The sequence below is a fragment of the Artibeus jamaicensis genome, unplaced genomic scaffold (genome assembly GCF_021234435.1).
Source record: "Artibeus jamaicensis isolate MK-2021 breed Jamaican fruit bat unplaced genomic scaffold, CSHL_Jam_final contig_196, whole genome shotgun sequence".
NCBI lineage: Eukaryota > Metazoa > Chordata > Mammalia > Chiroptera > Phyllostomidae > Artibeus > Artibeus jamaicensis.
In genome coordinates, this window is record NW_026521401.1 from 2148027 (window position 1) to 2166802 (window position 18776).

At 43.4% G+C, this 18776-nt stretch overlaps 1 protein-coding gene across 1 annotated transcript in view; it reads right to left on the minus strand.

The window, feature by feature from the left end:
• Nucleotides 1–18776, minus strand: part of TMPRSS13 (transmembrane serine protease 13) — a 92423-nt gene that overhangs the window by 16087 nt on the left and 57560 nt on the right. The window contains exons 3-5 of the mRNA XM_037147304.2: nt 3309–3513; nt 2857–2961; nt 122–244 (exon numbers count right to left, since the gene is read on the minus strand). Coding sequence (XP_037003199.2) covers nt 122–244; nt 2857–2961; nt 3309–3513 — 433 coding nt within the window. The remainder of the gene's footprint in view (nt 1–121; nt 245–2856; nt 2962–3308; nt 3514–18776) is intronic.

Sequence of the window (18776 nt, forward strand, 5' to 3'; positions counted from 1 at the left end):
AGAACACAGATCCATTGATTCTCTGCCCATTGCCTCCCATTTGAATTTGCAGTCACAAGAATACACACATGCATGTATCCACACACATCTACACACACACACCCATCCCCTGCCTGCTTACCACAGCCCAGCTCATCACTCTTCAGCTTGCAGTCCACCACTCCATCACAGTGCACAGCATGCACAGAGCAGCTCTCTACTGGCTCCTTGTACTTGATTCCTGTGTGGCCTCGCCAGAAGTAGACTGGAAAAGATGAAGCAGACAGCCAGCTGCATCACTGCCGGCCCCAAAGACACAAGACACTGAGCAGCCCAAGGCCCTGGGGTTTCTGAGACACCGACCTGCAATCCCTCTTGGACTCTGGGGCTCTCGTTCCCCATCTGTATGGAGAAAAAGCCTACTCAGGAATGTTCTGGAAAGCTCCTGCAAGCAGGGCAGCACCAGGCAAACTTGAGCAGCCAACCAGAGAAAGAGAAGGAGAGAGCGTGAGAGGGAGGGAGGTATGGAAGCGGATACTACTTTGGGAGCTCCCCTGCCCCACATGCTAGCCAGAGCAGTGGCTAGAGAAACCACCTCCTCCAGTGTGCTAGAGACCCCCTTCTCAGAACCCTTCTGGCCTCCATTTGTCTCTGTGCTACACAGAGTGACTGCAGAGAAACTTCTAAATCTACAGTCATACACCCGCAGCCACCGCCTGTCCTGTTTTCTCTAAGGTGATCCTTTCAGCCTCAGAAGCTCCTGAGTTTTCTTACTCTTCCTCTTCCCTAAACAAGGGATGTCTTCTATACTTAGTCTTTCCCCCATTACTTGTCTTTATGCTTTTAAATATCTTCCCACTCAAAAAGCAACTCTACTTGGCTAATGCCCAAATTTGTAAGCTTTACAAACCATCTGTGAAAATCAGCCTCATACTCCCTGTGTGTCTAACACCTATTTCTTTCCAGACTAGGAACTGTCATCCCTCCTGCCCGGAGACATTTCCCCTTGGATGCCAAAGAAACCTGAGTTCTGACTCTCACTCTGCCTGTCCTCTAAACTGACTCCTGGCCCTGATCCTCCACTTTTCCCCTTGGCCCCACCATTTTCTCTGTCACCCAAGGTGAAGGTCACTCTTGTATGACTGTCCCTTCCAGGTTCAGACACCAGTCATTCCTAATCTCTTAGATATGCCTCTATCCTCTGTGTCACCAATGACCTGTGCACTGAGGCTGCCACAATTACCTTGATGTGTAGTGGGGAGAGTTCTGGATGGGGAGTCAGAGTTGGGGCTCTAGTCCTGTCCCCCTGATGTAGCTGCTCAGTGACAAGCTCAGTGACCTGATATAGCTGCTCCCCTGGTGCTGGTAGGTCTAAAGGTCAGAAGACTTCAGGAAGTGTTGTTAACCATGATAAGAGCTATAACTAGTCAGGGAGCCTACCCTCAGATGCCATCTCACCCCCCACCCAGCCACACAGGTTTTCTCCTACTGCTCTCAGTGGACTGCAGGCTTTCCCCTGGATAGTTCCCTGGGTGGGAAAGAGAGGGAAGACAGGGCAGTGAGTCTCGAAGGAGGCTTACATGGATACCATGTGGCAGGTATCATGACAGTGACATCTTGGCTTTGTCAGGCAAGTGGAGGAGGGAGGTTCAAGGAAACTGATGAACTTGCTAAGGTGCCACAGCTGGTGAGCAGCAGAGCCATGTGCTTTGGCAGCTCTGTGTAGTACTCAGCACATACTCAGCTGTATGTTCTCAACCAGCACACAACCTCCTCCAACACAGCCCTCTTTCTCAAACAGTCCTGCTGCCAGGTGTTTCTATAGCATCACCCACCCCACACTCACCACACTGTGTTGGCTCTTTAAGGGAATCCTTACCCTTCAGCCCAGCATTTGCAGCTCTCTACAACATGGCCATGCCATACCCAAATGGTGGCCCCCAAATCCCCAAATGGTTAGCAAGCAGGTCCCTCCTCTCTCTCCACATTGCCCTACCCACCTGCCCCAGGTTTCCTACAACTGCTAATCTCACTCAGATGCCTGGTGCCAGATGCTCTCCCATCTTCCAGGTCTTTGTCTGGCCTCATTAACTTCATGAGCCTCTGTCTCTCCAAGCCACTCAGCTGTCACCTCTTCCTGATGGTCCCACTCAAATGCATTTGGCTTTCTTTGATTTCAGTTATGTCTCCCAAGAGGCCATATTCTCCCTAAGGACAGGTAGTATAATGTGTGTTCCCCTTTTGCTCCCTCCCACTGGACTGGGTTTACAGTGGGCTCCCTGACAGAGAGCCCAGGGACATGTCCTGAGGATCTTTCCTAAAGAGAGGGGGGAAAATTGTGGATGCCTGAATCTCTGATCTCATTGACAGACAATGCCTGAGAAACATTTTCTGATCAGGGTTTTATGTTTATTTGTTTTTTTTTAATAACTAGCATTTTTAGAGTGGGATTTTGTGATAGGCATTTTACCATTAGTTCATTTATTCCTCATAACTCTGGAAAGTCTCAATGAGACTTATTAGGCACATAAATGTTTGAATGAGTGAATGAATGAATGAATTTTATCTTGAATGAATTTGAATTTGCATGAATGAATGAATTTGAAAATGCTGAAACTAAGCTCTGAGTGGTAAACTAATCTGCTCAGGTAAGCTGCACAGTAAGAGGCACAGATGGGACTCAAGGTCAGGTTTCTCTGACCTCCCACACTCTTAACCTCATACTTCACAGGGACTTAGAAGCACCATATCCAAGTAGTAGAAGACTACTACTATTTGCAGTAGTCACCTTCTGTTTCCTGCTGTGTGCCCCATCCCCAGACCCCACTGCACACTGGCAATGACCAGAATCACCCCTGCTCCCTCCATGAAACTCACAGAGGATGATAAGAGACACCACCAGGGCAATGAGGAGGAGGACACATCCGATGAGTGGCAGCCGCTTCTGGCCCTCCTGCCAGGTGAACTTGGGCAAGCTGACACCTAAGAACAGGGCAGCATTGGGGAAGGGTGAGGCTGTGGGAATGGGGTCCTGCCTGTGCAGCCTAACAGGGAGCCTATGCCCTTGAGATCTACACTCTGACCCAGACTGTGCAACCTTCAAAGTGACACCTGCTTTGCTGGTCTGGTTTCTTAGACCTTCCCTCATTTGTCCCATTAGCTGCCCCTACCTCCCCAGGACTCCTACTGCCACCACTGACCATTCCCCTTCCTTCCCACACATCATTATCCAGGGGGTAGAGGAGGAACAGAGAGTGCCAGTGCCAAGACTCTCCCCTCTCATGGACTTCTCCCTGCTCCTCTTGCTTTCCCTGCAGCATCCCTCTTACCTGGGGTCTCTACAGTGGCTCTGGTGGCTGGTTCTGATGTGGCAGGAGATGTCCGGATAGGTGTGGCCCTCACTGGTGTTGCTCTAACAAGGTGTACCCTTGTTGGAGAGGATGCTATAGAGGCTGACCTGGCAGATGATGACCTGGAAGGTGATGCACAGGCTGGGGCTGCCCGGGCTGGAGATGTCCTTGCCAGGGAAGCATTCTGAAAATAGAGTGAAGACATCCCTTAGTCTGCACTCCTGCCAGCCCACCCAGCTGTTGGCTCTGCTGAACTAGGAGAGAAATACTCCAAGGCAAGTGCTAGTCAGTGAGCAGAGCTACCACACAGGGAAGCATGAGAGAAGATGAGAGTGTCCAAGGATGGAATGAAGTTCAAAGATTCTGCTTCCCCCAGCTCCCTACAGCCTCTTCCTATCACAGGCACCTGCAGAGGTGGGAAGAGGGCAGCAGGGCATCTGCCTGGAGCTTGGGGCGACCTGCTTCAGCCACACGTGTCTAGGGACCCTCAAAGAAGAGGATGCTTGACTGGCTCCTGACTCCGAAGGTCACCTAAAGAGATGTGGTAGCCTATGGGTGAAATATCCAGACTTTTTGCCCTCTTTTCTTCATGCCCCTTTCTTTTATGTAGATGTGTTAGCTCATAAGATACTGGTCTTACTATGAGCTGTCATCAAAAGTGTAAAAGTGCTGATTAAAAAAAGCCCTGACCTATGGAACCAACATGTGACATAACCAGAGGCAGGCCCAGAAAGAAAAAATAGTGATAAATACTAGAGGCTACTGAGACAAAATCCACTGTGGTCTTCTGCATGATTTGTGATATTTTCTTTCCTGCATAGCTCTTTAACATTCATTTCTACTCCATCAAGTTTGTGCACATTAAGTCACTAGATTTTATTAAGTCATGAGAATTTCTTATAAGTCACTCCTTTCTTATAATAGTCTTAATCTCTTTATACCCTTATCAATACTGATTCATATGCTGTTGATATAGAGATTTCTGGGAAGGAATTATTTTTGTGGATGTGAGTTTCTTTCCTGGGCCACGTGCTTTTGTTCCAGCATCATCACAAAACAGCACACAAGATGTAGTGGTGGGCACACTGAGTGGTGGACACTCAGTCAACCAGCTGGAGGGATGGACTCATCAAATAATTACCAATCAAAACCCAGTTATATCAAAAGATACAACATAAAAGGCATAGAGAACATCCCAAGAGCATCAAGTTCAAGGGGTCAAGGAAACTGCACCACTGAATCTCACAAGTCACCTATCATACAAGTTCACACCACAAATTCAGTGAGTAAAAACAGATTCATTTAAGAAGCAGAAGCAAACAAAAAGAGTCTCACAAATAATAGGAAGACAAAGAAACAAACCCCCAATGAAAGGAAAGGAGGAATCCTCAGAAATAGTGCTAAATGAAATAGAGGCAAGTCAACTATCAGATACTGAGTTCAAAGCAATGATTATAAGGAAGCTCAATGAGCTCACTGGGAATTACCAAAAACTACAGGGAAACTATGACGAATTTACTACAAACTATATCAGCATGAAAAAGGACATGAAACTATCAAGAAGAGCCAAGAGGAAATGAAGAATATAATTTTTGAATTGAAGAACGCAGTAGAAGGCATCAAAAACAGGCTAGATGAAGTAGAGGATCAAATCAGTGAGCTGGAGGACAAAGTAGGAAAAAAAAACTCCCAGAAAGTGCAAGATAAGGGAAAAAGACCCAAAAAGAACAAAGAGGGGTTAAGGGAAATGCAGGAAGACAAGAAATGTAATAATATCCATGTAATGAAGATACCAGAAGAAGAGGAGAAAGGGATAGAAAATCTGTTTGAAAAAGTACCGATGAAAAATTTCCCTAATTTGATGAAAGGAAAATCAAGAAGAATCCAAACAGGCCCACTTTAAGACACAACATAATTAAAATGGCTAAATTCCAAGACAAAGAAGATATTCTTAAAGCTAGCAAAGAACAGGAAGTAACATACAAGGGAGCCCAGATAAGGCTAGTATCTGACTTCTCAATGGCAACACTACAAGCCAGAAAGGAATGGCAAGAAATATTCCAAGTAATGAAAAACAAAGGCCTGCAAACAAAACTACTTTATCCAGCAAGGCTCTCAATTAAAATGGATGGCCAAATAAGAAGTTTCTCAGAAATAAAAAGTTTCCCAGAAATAAGAAGATTCAAAGAATATACCTCCACCAAACCAGCTCTGCAAGAGATGCTAAAGGGACTGCTATAAGAAAAAGAAGAAAAAGAGAATGAGAGAGAGGAACACAGGTCCAGAGGGGTAAAATGGCAATGAATAAGTACCTATCAATAATAGCTTTAAATGGAGATGAATTAAATACTCCAATGAAAAGACATATAGTAGCTGAATGGATAAGAAAACATGACCCCCACATATGCTGCCTACAAAAGACCCACCTGAGAACAAAAGACACACACAGACTGAAAGTGAAGGGTCAGAAAAGATATTCCAAGCAAATGGATAGGAATAAAAAGCTGAAGTAGCAATATTTATATCAGACAAAATAAACTTCAAAACAAAGGCCATTAAAACAGACCAGAAGGACACTTCACAATCCTCAAGGGAAGAATCCACCAAGAAGAAATAAACATTATAAACATATATGCACCCAACATAGGAGCACCAAAATATATAACAAAAATCAACCAAAAAAAAAAAAAGAGATATAGGCAGCAACATTCTAGGGGATTTTAACAATACTAGGGGATTTTAATACCTTACTGTTAAAAATGGATCAATCTTCCAAACAAAATATAAACCAGGATACTGTGGCATTGAACAATGTCCTAGATTAAATGGACTTAACTGATATATATAAAACCTTTCATCACAAACAAGCAAAATACACATTCTTTTCCAGTGCACATGGGACATTTTCAAAGATAGACCACATGACAGGACACAAAACAAAATAAGACTCAACAGATTTGGGGACTTCTGGCCAAGATGGAGGTGTAGGTAGACACATTGTGCCTCCTCGCGCAACCAAATAAGGACAACAAAAATTTAGAAACAAAAAACAACAAGCACTGACACAAAATTGAACTGTATGGAACTCCAACAACCAAGGAGTTAAAATAGACACATTCATTCAGACCTGTAGGAGGGGCAAAGTTGGGTGGCTGGGTGGAGAGGGGTAATGGCAAACAGAGTGGTGGCTGGTGGACCGCAGGCTCAGGATGACAGCAGGTGAACCCAGAAAGGTGGCGAATTGTGGACACATGAGGCATGCAAGGCAGCTTGCAGAACCAGGGGATCCCACATTCATGTACAGATAACCCAAGAAAAACTAGAGAGCAAGACAGACTGCACAACCCAGGGTCCCAGGGTAGGGAAATAAAGCCTCGAAACACCCATTCAAAACACTTGTGGGAATTGAGGTGCTGGGAAAGACTCCCAGCCTCACAAGAGAGTTTGTTGGAGAGACCCATAGGGTCCTAGAACACACACAAACCTACCCACACGGGAATCAGCACCAGAAGGGCCCAGTTTGCTAGGAGGAAGCAGCAAAAGGACTGAAATCCAGCAGACAGTGGAGCAAGCGCCATTGTTCTCTCTCAGACTCTGCCCCCATATGCAGCCTCACAATGCGATGACATGGGTTGCCTCGCCCTGGTGAACACCAAAGGCTCTACCCCTCACTACATAACAGGTTCATCATGACCAAAAAAAATAATGGCCCAAATGAAAGAACAGATCAAAGCTCCAGAAAAAATACAACTAAGTGACAAAGAGATAGTCAACCTATCAAATGTACAGTTCAGAGCACTGGTAATCAGGATGCTCACAGAATTGGTTGAATTTGGTAACAAATTAGATGAAAAAATGAAGGCTATGCTAAGTGAAATAAAGGAACATGCGCAAGGAACCAAGAGTGATGGGAAAGAAACTGGGACTCAAATCAATGGAGTGGGCCAGAAGGAAGAAAGGAGCAACCAAACAGAAAAGAATGAAGAAACATGAATTCAAAAAAATGAGGAGAGGCTTAGGAGCTTCCAGGACATCTTTAAACATCCCAACATCTGAATTATAGGGGTACCAGAAGGGGGAGAGGAACAGCAACAAGTGGAAAACCTATTTGAACAAATAATAAAGGAGAACTACCCCAATCTGGCAAAGAAAATACACTTCCAGGAAGTCCAGGAAGCTCAGAGAGTCCCAAAGAAGCTGGACCCAAGGAGGAACACACCAAGGCACATCATAACTACATTACCCAAGATTGAAAATGACAGAATCTTAAAAGCAGCAAGAGAAGATACAGTTACCTACAAAGCAGTTCCCATCAGACTGTCAGCTGATTTCTCCAAAGAGACTTTACAGGTAAGAAGGGGCTGGAAAAAAGTATTCCAAGTCATGAAAGGCAAGGACCTCCATCCAAGATTGCTCTATCCAGCAAAGCTTTCATTTACAATGGAAGGGCAGATCAAGTGCTTCTCAGATAAGGTCAAGTTTAAAAAGTTCATCATCACCAAGCTCTTATTATATAAAATGTTAAAGGGACTTATCTAAGAAAAAGAAGATAAAAAGCATAGTAAAATGACAGCAAACTCACAATTATTAACAACCACACCTCAAACAAAAACAAACTAAGCAAACAACTAGAACAGGAACAGAACCACAGAAATGGAGATCAAATAGAGGGTTAGCAACGGGAGAATGGGAGAAGAATAGAGGGGGAAAGGTACAGAGAATAAGTAGCATAGATGGCAGGTAGAAAATAGATAGGGGGAGGCAAGAATAGTATGGGAAATATAGAAGCTAAAGAACTTATAAGTATGACACATGGACATGAATTAAAGGTGGGGAATATGGGTGGGAGGGGTGTGCCGGGTGGAGGGGAGTAAAAGCGGGGAAATGGGACAACTGTAATAGCATAATCAATGAAATATATTAAAAATAAAATAAAATAAAAACACTCAACAGATTAAAAAATTGAAATCATATCAAGGATTTTTTTCAACCACAAGGGACTGAAACGAAAAACAAACCTCAAGGAAAACACTCAAAAACTCTCAAAATCATGGAGCATAAAAACCATACTATTAAACAATGAATGGATTAAGAATGAGATCAAGGAAACAATCAAAAAGTTTCTGGAGACAGGTGAAAACAAGCTCACAACAATCCAAAAGTTATGGGACACAGCGAAGGTGGTCCTGAGAGGATAGTTCATAGCCATACAGGCCTACCTTAAAAAGATAGAAACATTTCAAACAAACAACCTAATCCTACATCTACAAGGACTAGAAGAACAACAACAAAGACAGCCCAGAAAAAGTAGAAGGAAGGAAATAACCAAGATCAGAGCAGAATTAAATGACATAGACTAAAAGAACAATTCAAAGGATCAATAAATCCAGGAGCTGGTTCTTTGAAAAAATAAACAAAATCAACAAGCCTTTAAGCAGAGAGAAGAAAAAGCCTTTAAGAAAAAGAGAAAGAGGGCCCAGATAAACATAATCAGAAATGGAAGAGGAGAGATTACAATTGATACCACAGAAATACAAAGAATTCTCAGAAATTAATATAAACAACTGTACGCCAAGAAATCTGAAAACCTGGGTGAAATGGAAAAAATTTTTATAAAAATATAATCTTCCAAAACTGAATGAGGAAGAAGCAGAAAGCCTGAATGAACAGACTAATAACAGCTGGTGAAATTGAAGCAATAATAAAAAAAACTCTCAGTGCATAAAAGCCCTGGACCATATGGTTTTACAGGAGAATTTTACAAAACATTTAAGGAAGAGCTAACCCCTATCCTTCACAGACTATTTCAAAAAATCCAAGAAGATGGAAGACTCCCAAACTCTTTTTATGAAGCCAGCATCATCCTAATCCCAAAACCAAATAAAGACACAATAAAGAAAAAAACTACAGGCCAATATTGCTGATGAACTTAGATGCTGAAATCCTCCACAAAATACTGGTAAACCACATCCAGCAATACATTAAAAACATCATATACTATTATCAAGTGGGATCATCCCAAAGATGCAAGAATAGTACAATATTCTCAAATCAATAAATGTAATTCATCATATAAACAAAAGAAAAGACAAAAATCACATGATCATATCAATAGATGTATAAGAGCATTTGATAAGATACAACACCCATTAATGATAAAAATACTCAGCAAAGTGGAAGTAGAGGGATCATATCTCAATATAATACAAGTCATATATGAAAAACCTACAGCCAACATTATACCCAATAGACAAAATCTAAAAGCTTTCCCACTGAGAACAGGAACAAGACAAGAATATCTGCTTTCACCATTCAACATAGTATTGGAAATCCTAGTGACAGTGATCAGACAAAAAAAAAAAAAACAAATAAAATGTATCCAAATTGGAAAGGAGGAAGTAAAACTGTTTGCACATGCAATGAGAGTGTACACAAAAAATTCTATAGACTCCACCATAAAATTACTCAACCTAGTAAGTGAATTTGGCAAAACAGCAGGGTACAAATTTAATATTCAGAAATTGAAGAAATTTTTATATACCAACAGTGAAATATCAGAAACAGAAATCAGGAAAAAAATCCCCTTTGATACAGCAACAAGAAAACTAAAGTACCTAAGAATAAACCTGACCAAGGAGGTAAAAGACCTGTACTCAAAAAACTACACAACACTGAATGAAGAAATTAAGGAAGACACAAACAAATGGAAGCATGTACCATGCTCATGGATTGAAAGAATTAACATCATCAAAATGTCCATATTACCCAAAGCAATTTATAGATTCAATGCAATTCCTATTAAAAAAAACCAATGATATATTTCACAGATATAGAACAAACATTTCAAAAATTTATATGGAACAATAAACGACTCCAAATAGCCACAGCAATTTTGAGAAAGAAGAACAAAGTAGGATGAATCACAATACCTGACATCAAACAACATTACAAGGCCATAGTAATTAAAACAGCCTGGTACTGGCATAAGAACAGACACATAGATCAATGGAACAGAATAGATAGCCCAAAAATTAACCGAAGTCTCTATGGTCAGTTAATATTGGACAATGGGAGCAGAGACATAACATGGAGTAAAAATAGCCTCTTCTACAAATGGTGTTGGGAGATCTTGACAGGTACATGCAAAAAAAAAAAAGAAAAGAAAAGAAAAGAAACTCTACCACCAACTTACACCATACAGAAAAATAAACTCGAGATAGATAAAAGACTTAAATATATATCGCAACACAATAAAAGTCCTAGAGGAGAACATAAGCAGCAAAATCTTTGATATTCCACACAGCAATATTTTCACTGATATGTCCCCTAGAGAAAAGGTCATAAAGGAAAGAATAAACAAATGAGAATTCATGAAAATAAAAAGCTTTTGCACAGCTAAAGAAAATAGCACTAAAATGAAAAGGGAACCAACCATATGGGAAAATACATTTGCAAATGATACCTAGAACAAGGGTTTGATCTCAAAAACACATGAAGAACTCACACGACTCCACTCCAGGAAGAAAAACAACCCAATTTTAAAAATGAGCATAGGACCTGAACAGACACTTCTCTAAGGAAGACATACAGAAGTCCCAGAGACATGTGAAAGGATTCTTAGAATGACTATCCATCAGAGAGATGCAAATTAAAACCACAATGAGATACCACTTCACACTGGTGAAAATGGCTATCATAAACAAATAAGTGCTGGTGGAGAAAAGGGAACCCTAATACACTGTTGGTGGGAATGTAGACTGGTGCAACCACTGTGGAAAACAGCATGGAATGTCCTCGGAAAATGAAAAATGGAACAGCCTTTTGACCCAGCAATTTCACTGGTGGGGTTATACCCTAAGAATCCTGAAATACCAATTCAAAAGAACCTATGCACCCCGATGTTCATAGCAGCACAGTTTACAAAAGCGAAGTGTTGGAGTAACCTAAGTGCCCATCAGTAAATGAGTGGATCAAAAAACTATAATACATTTACACGATGGAAAGAAGGAGCTTCTGCCCTTCATAACAGCATGGATAATACTGAGGAACATTTGCTAAGTGAAATAAGCCAGGCAGTGAAAGATAAATACCACATGATCTCACCTATAAGTGGAACCTAATCAAGAAAACAAACAAGGAAAAAATATAACCAGAGACAATGAAATAAAGAACACACCGATGTAAACAGAAGGGAGGAGGAAGGAAATAACGGGAGGAAAAAGGGGAAGTGTCATCGAAGAACATGTATAAAGGACACATGGAGAAAGCCAAAGTGGGCATAGGATCTAGAGTGGGCCAGCAGAGAGTGGTGGGAGGAAAATGAAGACAACTGTACTTGAACAACAATATAAAATTTAAGAAAAGCCCTGACTTGCCTTGTACCCCAACATTCTCAGTAGCCCCTGAATTTATATGGGCAGGCACATGTTTACTCACACTCACACTCGCACATGCACACACGCATGCTCCAGTGAATCAGGGGCACTGGAAAGGCAAGATGTAGGGCAGAGGAAGGTGTGGACTGGGGTATGATTCCATCACTCTTGGACAAATCGTTAATTTATATTAGTATATTAGTTTATTCTTGGTACTTTAAAATATAGTCATAATTATATTTAGTATTTTAATGTATAGTCACAGAGAACTTGACATGCTCTAAGTGTTTTATGTATATTTACTCATTTAATCGTTAGAACAACCCTATGAGGTAGGAATTCTCATTATCCCCATTTTACATAGGGAAACAGAGGCAGAGAGACTAAGCAACTGATTAAGCTAGCAGAGCCAAGATGAAAGCCCAGTAAGTCAGGTTCTAGAGGCAATGCTCTAACCATTAGGCTTTGCTGCCTCTTAGGGAAGGGTGTATGAGATAATGCAGCAGCTGATCATAGCAGTCAATCAGTGAGTGCTAGTCCCCTTGCCTCCTGGCAACCCTGAGTTGTTTGTTGCTCTAAATGTGAAAGAGGGAGCCAGTGGCCAGTCAGGTTAATGAGAAGTGCTTGAGCAGCCTCTGCTGTGAGTCTGCAAGGCCCTCAGCCCCTGTCACCAGTTCAGGCATCTTCTCACTCTGGCTCCTTATAAAGATCTTTCAACCCTCCTTCATACCATCTCTGCCTCTTAAGTCCCCTCTACAAGTCCCCAGAGCAGCAGGGGAAGCTGGGAACTGACTGGCCCTTGAATCATATCTGACCCTCATTATAATTTCTGCTGGACACTGACTGGCTGCCCATAGGGCAGACCTCCTGGGAGCAGCAGAAATGGGGTGGGGATACACCTGTGCTTGGGGACCCTGCAATGGGGGCAGTCTGCAGGGGCACGTGGAGGGCACAGGATCTGGACCTCAGCCCCTCTGCTTCCCTCCCTCACATTCCACTTTGCTTAAAAGCATTTGATATTATTACTAAGCAGACCAGTTACTAAAAAGTCCTCATGAAAACATCTAGCCCAAGTCAATACCATCATCCCTACCAGGCAGGTATTTGCATTTTGTTTGTTTGTTTTGTTTTTGTTTTAATTCCCTCTTCTAAGAGTCCAAAGTAATTGATTTGGTCACTTCCTCATTTTTCTGGAGTCTGTGGGGTGAATTCAAGGAGGAATCCCTAGTCCCTGATCACACTCAGCTTGCCAGAGGCAGGGACCAGAATTGACTCCCCCAGGGACTTACTGGAGTTCATCAGTGGATGCCCCAGCCAGCTGAGAAGGGTATACTTATGTGTGTTTAGCGGCTTGCCACTGCTGAACCAGATCTCAGAATCCCCCTCACCCACATTGTTTCATTTCCACAAAATGAAAACAGATCAGCCCCTGGAAGACTCAAGGGGAACAGGACTGGGGCAGGGCAAGGAGACATAGTGAGGCTACGTTGAAGCATAAGGTGCAAAAGTTGACAGCACTGGAGGCAGGCAGACCTGGGTCCTAACCCTGGGTCTAGAAGCATGACCTTGGGAAAGCCACATAACTTTTCTCTTTCTTTTTCTTAATCTATAGAATAGAACAAACAAGCCTGAGGTCTCAATGAAATAAACAAGTTCTTGCCCATACCTGGCACATGGCTGTGGGGCAGGAATGAGTCATTCCTGTCCCCTCTACACTGCTTCAAGAGCACCAACAGTGCTGAGATCTAACAGCCATGGGGCATGACCAAAGGGCTGAAGGGTAGTATGAGATCATCTTAGGGAGAAAAGGGGGTGCTGGACAAAGGCCAGACTGAAATCCTTCAGTGAGAGAGACAAGCCTTCCCACCACTGGGGACCCAAGCCTTGGCATCTGCCCAGGACAGTGGCACTGTGGCACTCAACTGGCCTATTTTTGACTGCAATGTTCTCAAAGTCTTCCCCAGCCTCAGGGAGAGAATTCTCATTATTCAATTCAATAAAGTGACAATAGCTTACATAGGTGTAGAACTTGACAGTTTACAATAATGTCCATGTCTCTGATTTCATGAGGTCCTCACTCCATCCCTGAGAGGTTGACACTTTTAGAAGTACATTTTTACAGATGAGCAAACCCAACTCAGAGCTTAGATGGCTCAGAATCACATAGTCAGGAACCTGGCCCAAGCATGTGTGCATCTGAGACCCCTCCCTGCTTCTTCTTGAACCCAAGTACAAGTACGCATTCTGCATTTGTGCCATGACTGAGAACTTAGGCTGAGGCTCTTGCAGGGTGGGAGCACCACAGCAATCCAAGGAGTGGGACCGGAGGTTCCCACAGGGATCTTGGTCTTGCTGAACTTGCCAATGGGAACCAGGGTTGGGTCCAGTGACCTGCCAGGATCAGGCAGAACCTGGTGGATGGGAGCAGCAGTGTCATAGTCATCAAGCACTCTCTAGGCCAGCTGGTGACTCTGGGCTACTGACATAACCTCTTTGCACTTCAGTTTTCTTATCTGTACAGTGAGCTAATCACCCTGTTTCACAGCATTGTAGTGATAGATGGTACACCTAAAGTAAGGACTTGGTGAACATTAGCTGTGATGATGACCGCTTGTGTCTGTTTGTTAAAGATGCTGGGCTAGAATCAGAGAGATGAAAATTAAAACCACAATGACATACCACTTCACACTGGTCAGAATGGCCATCATAAACAAATCAACAAACAAGTGTTGGAGAGGATGTGGAGAAAAGGGAACACTAGTACATTGTTGGCAGGAGTGCAGACTGGTGCAGCCACTGTGGAAAACAGTATGGAATTTCCTCAGAAAATTAAAATGAAACTGCCTTTTGACCTATCAGTTCCACTGCTGGGATTATACCCTAAGAACCCCAAAACACCAATTCAAAAAAACCTATGAACCTCAATGTTCATAGCAGCACAAATTACAATAGTTAAGTGTTGAAAGTAGCCTAGGTACCTATCAGTAAATGAATGAATTAAAATACTACGGTACATTTACACCATGGAATACTACACAGAAGAAAGAAGGAGCTCCTACCCTTTGTGACAGCATGGATGGAACTGGAGAGCATTGTTTTAAGTGAAATAAGCCAGACAGTGAAAGACAAATACCATATGATCTCACCTATAAGTGGAACCTAATCAACAAAACAAACAAGCAAGCAAAATATAACCAGAGACATTGAAATTAAGAACAAACTGACAGTAACCAGAAAGGAGGTGGAGGGTGGATAATGGAGGGGAAAGGAGGAAGTGTTTTCAGGAACGTTTATAAAGAACACATGGACAAAACCAAAGGGGGGTTAGGATCAAGGGTGAGAAGTGGGGATAGCTTGGTTGTAGGGGAGTGGTGGGAAGAAAATGGAGACAACTGTACTTAAACAACAATTTTTTAAAAAGCAAAAGGACTTTTAAAAAACCTCCCTCTGTATTCCATGCTCTTATTAGGACAACCCACAGGGATGTTTTCCTTGGCAGGCCTGCAGAGCATTTATTAGCCAGTGAGCTCTCCAGTCTAAAATTTAAGATAATTTGAGAGACTCGTAAGGGCTTGGACAGTGCTTTAAATAAATTCAGAATAATTTTTCCAGTGAATTTTTACTATGGAAATTATTAAAGAAACATTCAACTTAAAAAAAAAGATGCAGGGCTAGAAATAGAAAAATATGTGTTTAAATATGGCTCCATCCATTTCTCACTGGGTTACCTTGGGGCAAGTAAGTTCACACTTTAGAGTGTCTTCACACATGTAAAATCTAACTAGTCCTTCCTCCTTCCCCAAGATAACACAGGAGCCTGGTCTATAAATATGTATCCCCACGGTGAAGATCCAACTCATCAGGTACTTCACTTGATCCCATTTCAACCACATAACAGCTCTTAGTGGTTAGTATTTTAAACTTCATTACAGAGATTTTGAAACTGAGGTCCAAGATGGTTAAGAACATGTCCGAAATTCACATCTCAGGCAAGTGACAGGGCTTGGATTCTAATCAGGCCTCCTAGGAGCAAGTAGAGTCTGGACCAACAGTATCCAAACTGGCCCATAGTACTTCATTTCTTTGAGGCTTACAATTTGCCAAGAGCTTACATACCCATTATTTCATTTGATTTTTACAAGGTTCCTAGTTAGGAAGCTGGACAAAAATTATTACCCTCAATTTATACATGAGAAAACTTGGGTTAAGAGGAACTAAAGAGCATACCTAAAGCCCCTAAACTTGTTGGTTATCTTGTAGGGACTCTATCCCAATCTCCTGATTCCCAGTCAGGAGCTAAGGCTGTTTCAACCTGATCAGGACCCAGAGACCGTGGTCTTGTTAAGCATCAAGATGGGTAGGAACAAAGCAGCCAGCCTGAGAGGGCTGAGAGGCAGGCAGAGGCCCAGAGGAAAATGTGTGAAGCTTGGGGAAGGCTGGAACAATGGGAAGGAGTTAGACCAGAGAGGAAGAGGCTCAGTGGAAAGGAGGGGCAGCCAGAAAAGCAGAGAGGAAACCTTCTGAGCTGTGTTTGCTTACTCTTCCTGGAGGTAGGTCCCAACTACCCCTTGCCGCCTCAGCCAGCAAGAAGGAGAGGACCTGGGGAGGTGATCCCTGGGCTCCAGGCAGGACCTCAACCTGAGTTCCTCTTATCTGAGTCTGGAGACAGGTGGGATGTGTAAAATGGGACTAATCTTGAGCTCAGTATCCAGGGAGCCAGAAGGAGTGGTGTAAGAGGTGGTAAGAAGCAAGTGGGGGTGTTTCTAGCCCCACAGATCAGGGCAAAAAGAGAATCTGGGACTCCACATCCCACATGAGAACTGCACATGTGGGGAAATGCAAACTTGAGCAGGGACAACAGGAAGGTAGTGTTGCACCAAGACCAAATGAAAACAGACTCCAGAATGCAGCTGTCTGCTCCATCCCCCTAACTTTATACCTGAACTCAAACCATTGCAGGGGCTAGGAAGAATTCTCCTTTTCCGGGAGCACAGAATAAGAGATACCATAGCTACTCTTCTTAACCCATTTCACAACATGTCACCCCAACCTGCTGGAAGTTCTTCCCAATGAACCTACAACAGCAGTAACTCATTTTCTTTCCTCAATTCTTCAAGTGCAATGCTGAGATTCCAGCTTCCCTCCCAGAAGACTGACCACACTCTCAGAACAGATACTTTGAGCACATGAGGAAGAGGGAGGGGAGCAGATGTCTTGCTCAAGGTTCCAAAATACAAGGGGCAGAACCCAGACCAGAATCAGCCCACCTCCAAGCCTTTGCCAGTGAGCAAAAGACCCAGAAATGGAACTCAAATAAGTAACTCTTGGGCCAGGGATTCAGGCTCCCACAACCTGCTTGCAGACCAGAGGTTCCTCAGCTTGTAGGTGAACAGGGAAGAGTCAGAGTGCAGGTGACTCTGGGCCATTCCCCTGGCCTAGCATTGTCAATCATTCTCCCCTGGACCTGACTGTCCTCCCACCCACCCTGGATGGTATCTGCGGTTACCCCATAGGGTAGTACAGTCACGAACCTTCACCATTTGAGGAACAAGGCCCATCCCCAGGCTGTCACTGTGCCTCTTCAGCTCCCAGGGATCCCCACTCAAAACTCATCCAGCCCCCTTAAGATGATCTGGAGAAGGAAGTGGCATGGCTGGGAGGCAGGCAGGGTAGGGATCTATAGGAAGGCAGGGAAAAAGCTGAAAAGAGCAGTTACCAGAGCTAGTGCTCTTTCCAAGAACTTCCCTGGACAGTCAATAATGACTATTATTCCCATTTTACAGACAAGGAGGTAGAGGCCCAAAACATTTGTGTGCTTTATCCAAAGTCACTCAGGTATATCTTAGTGAATAATAGGGATGAAAACCCAAGGCCCCATGTACCTACTTTCACTGCTTTCTATGTCACAGCTTTCAGGGGCAGGTTCCCCACTCCAAGGTGAATGGGGCATTTTTATGATTTCCTGTGGCAGACTCTGCCCCATGGACCATTACCTGGTGGCAGATGGAAGTCAACAAACCCCTTGGCCCCTCTGGGTCTCCTGTAGGTGCAGCAAGTGATGCTATAAAAAAGAGGCTGGTGCTGAGTGATGTCACAGCCACTTCATGGGTTGTTTCATGTGTGGCCATGGCCACAGATTTAATTCTGGGCTTTTCAAGACACTGTTCTCCAACTGCAGGCATTACCCTATAAAAATGTCTCATGCTACACCTAAAGAATGTGCACCTGCACCTGCAACTGCAACACATCTTCATGGCCCAAGGGTATATCCTTAGGGAACCGTGAAGTCCAGCCCAAGCTTCCTGGGCCTCCCTTTACAAAGGCATCCTGGGCACAAGCTGTCAGAGCTTAAGGGATCTTGAAAACCCTCTAGTCCAAATCTTTATTCAACTGATGAGGCGATTAAGGCCCAGAAAGGCAATATAAGCTGTCTAAGGTCACCCAGCCAGCTGGGGGCAGTGCCAGGACTAGTACCCTGATCTTTTGGCTCCTGTCCTTGGGCTGTCCCACCTCTCTGTGCTCTCCCACTGCCAGTAAGTGCTCTGACAGAAACAGTCTCTCACCAGACCTAGGCCCTTGTGGCAGCTTTTCTCTCCCAGTGCCCTGAGTACCAAAGATGTTGAAAGAGGTGCACATGTTACAAAATAGATCCGGCGCAGGGCAGGGGGTGAACAATATACTATTACTGAATGGACCCCCCTTATGCTCCAGGGGTCCCCCACCCCCATACTAGGTTTTCCCTGTCCACTGCCAGGTAAAGATGTCTCTCAGTGCCAGAGATTGGTGAAAAGGAAAGGAATTATTTATTTAAAAAGTTGCCCTGGATGGTATAGCTCAGTGGATTGAGCGCAGGCCTGTGAACCAAGGAATTATAGTTCGATTCCCAGTCAGGGCACATGCCTGGGCTGCAGGCCAGTTCCTAGCGGGGGACCCACGAGAAGCAACCATACATTGATATTTCTCTCCCTCTCTCCTTCCCTTCCCCTCTAAAGATAAATAAATAAAAATTTTTTAAAAGTTATACAGACTTAGAGCAATGACTTAATGTCTTCATTGAGATCCCAAAGTCCCT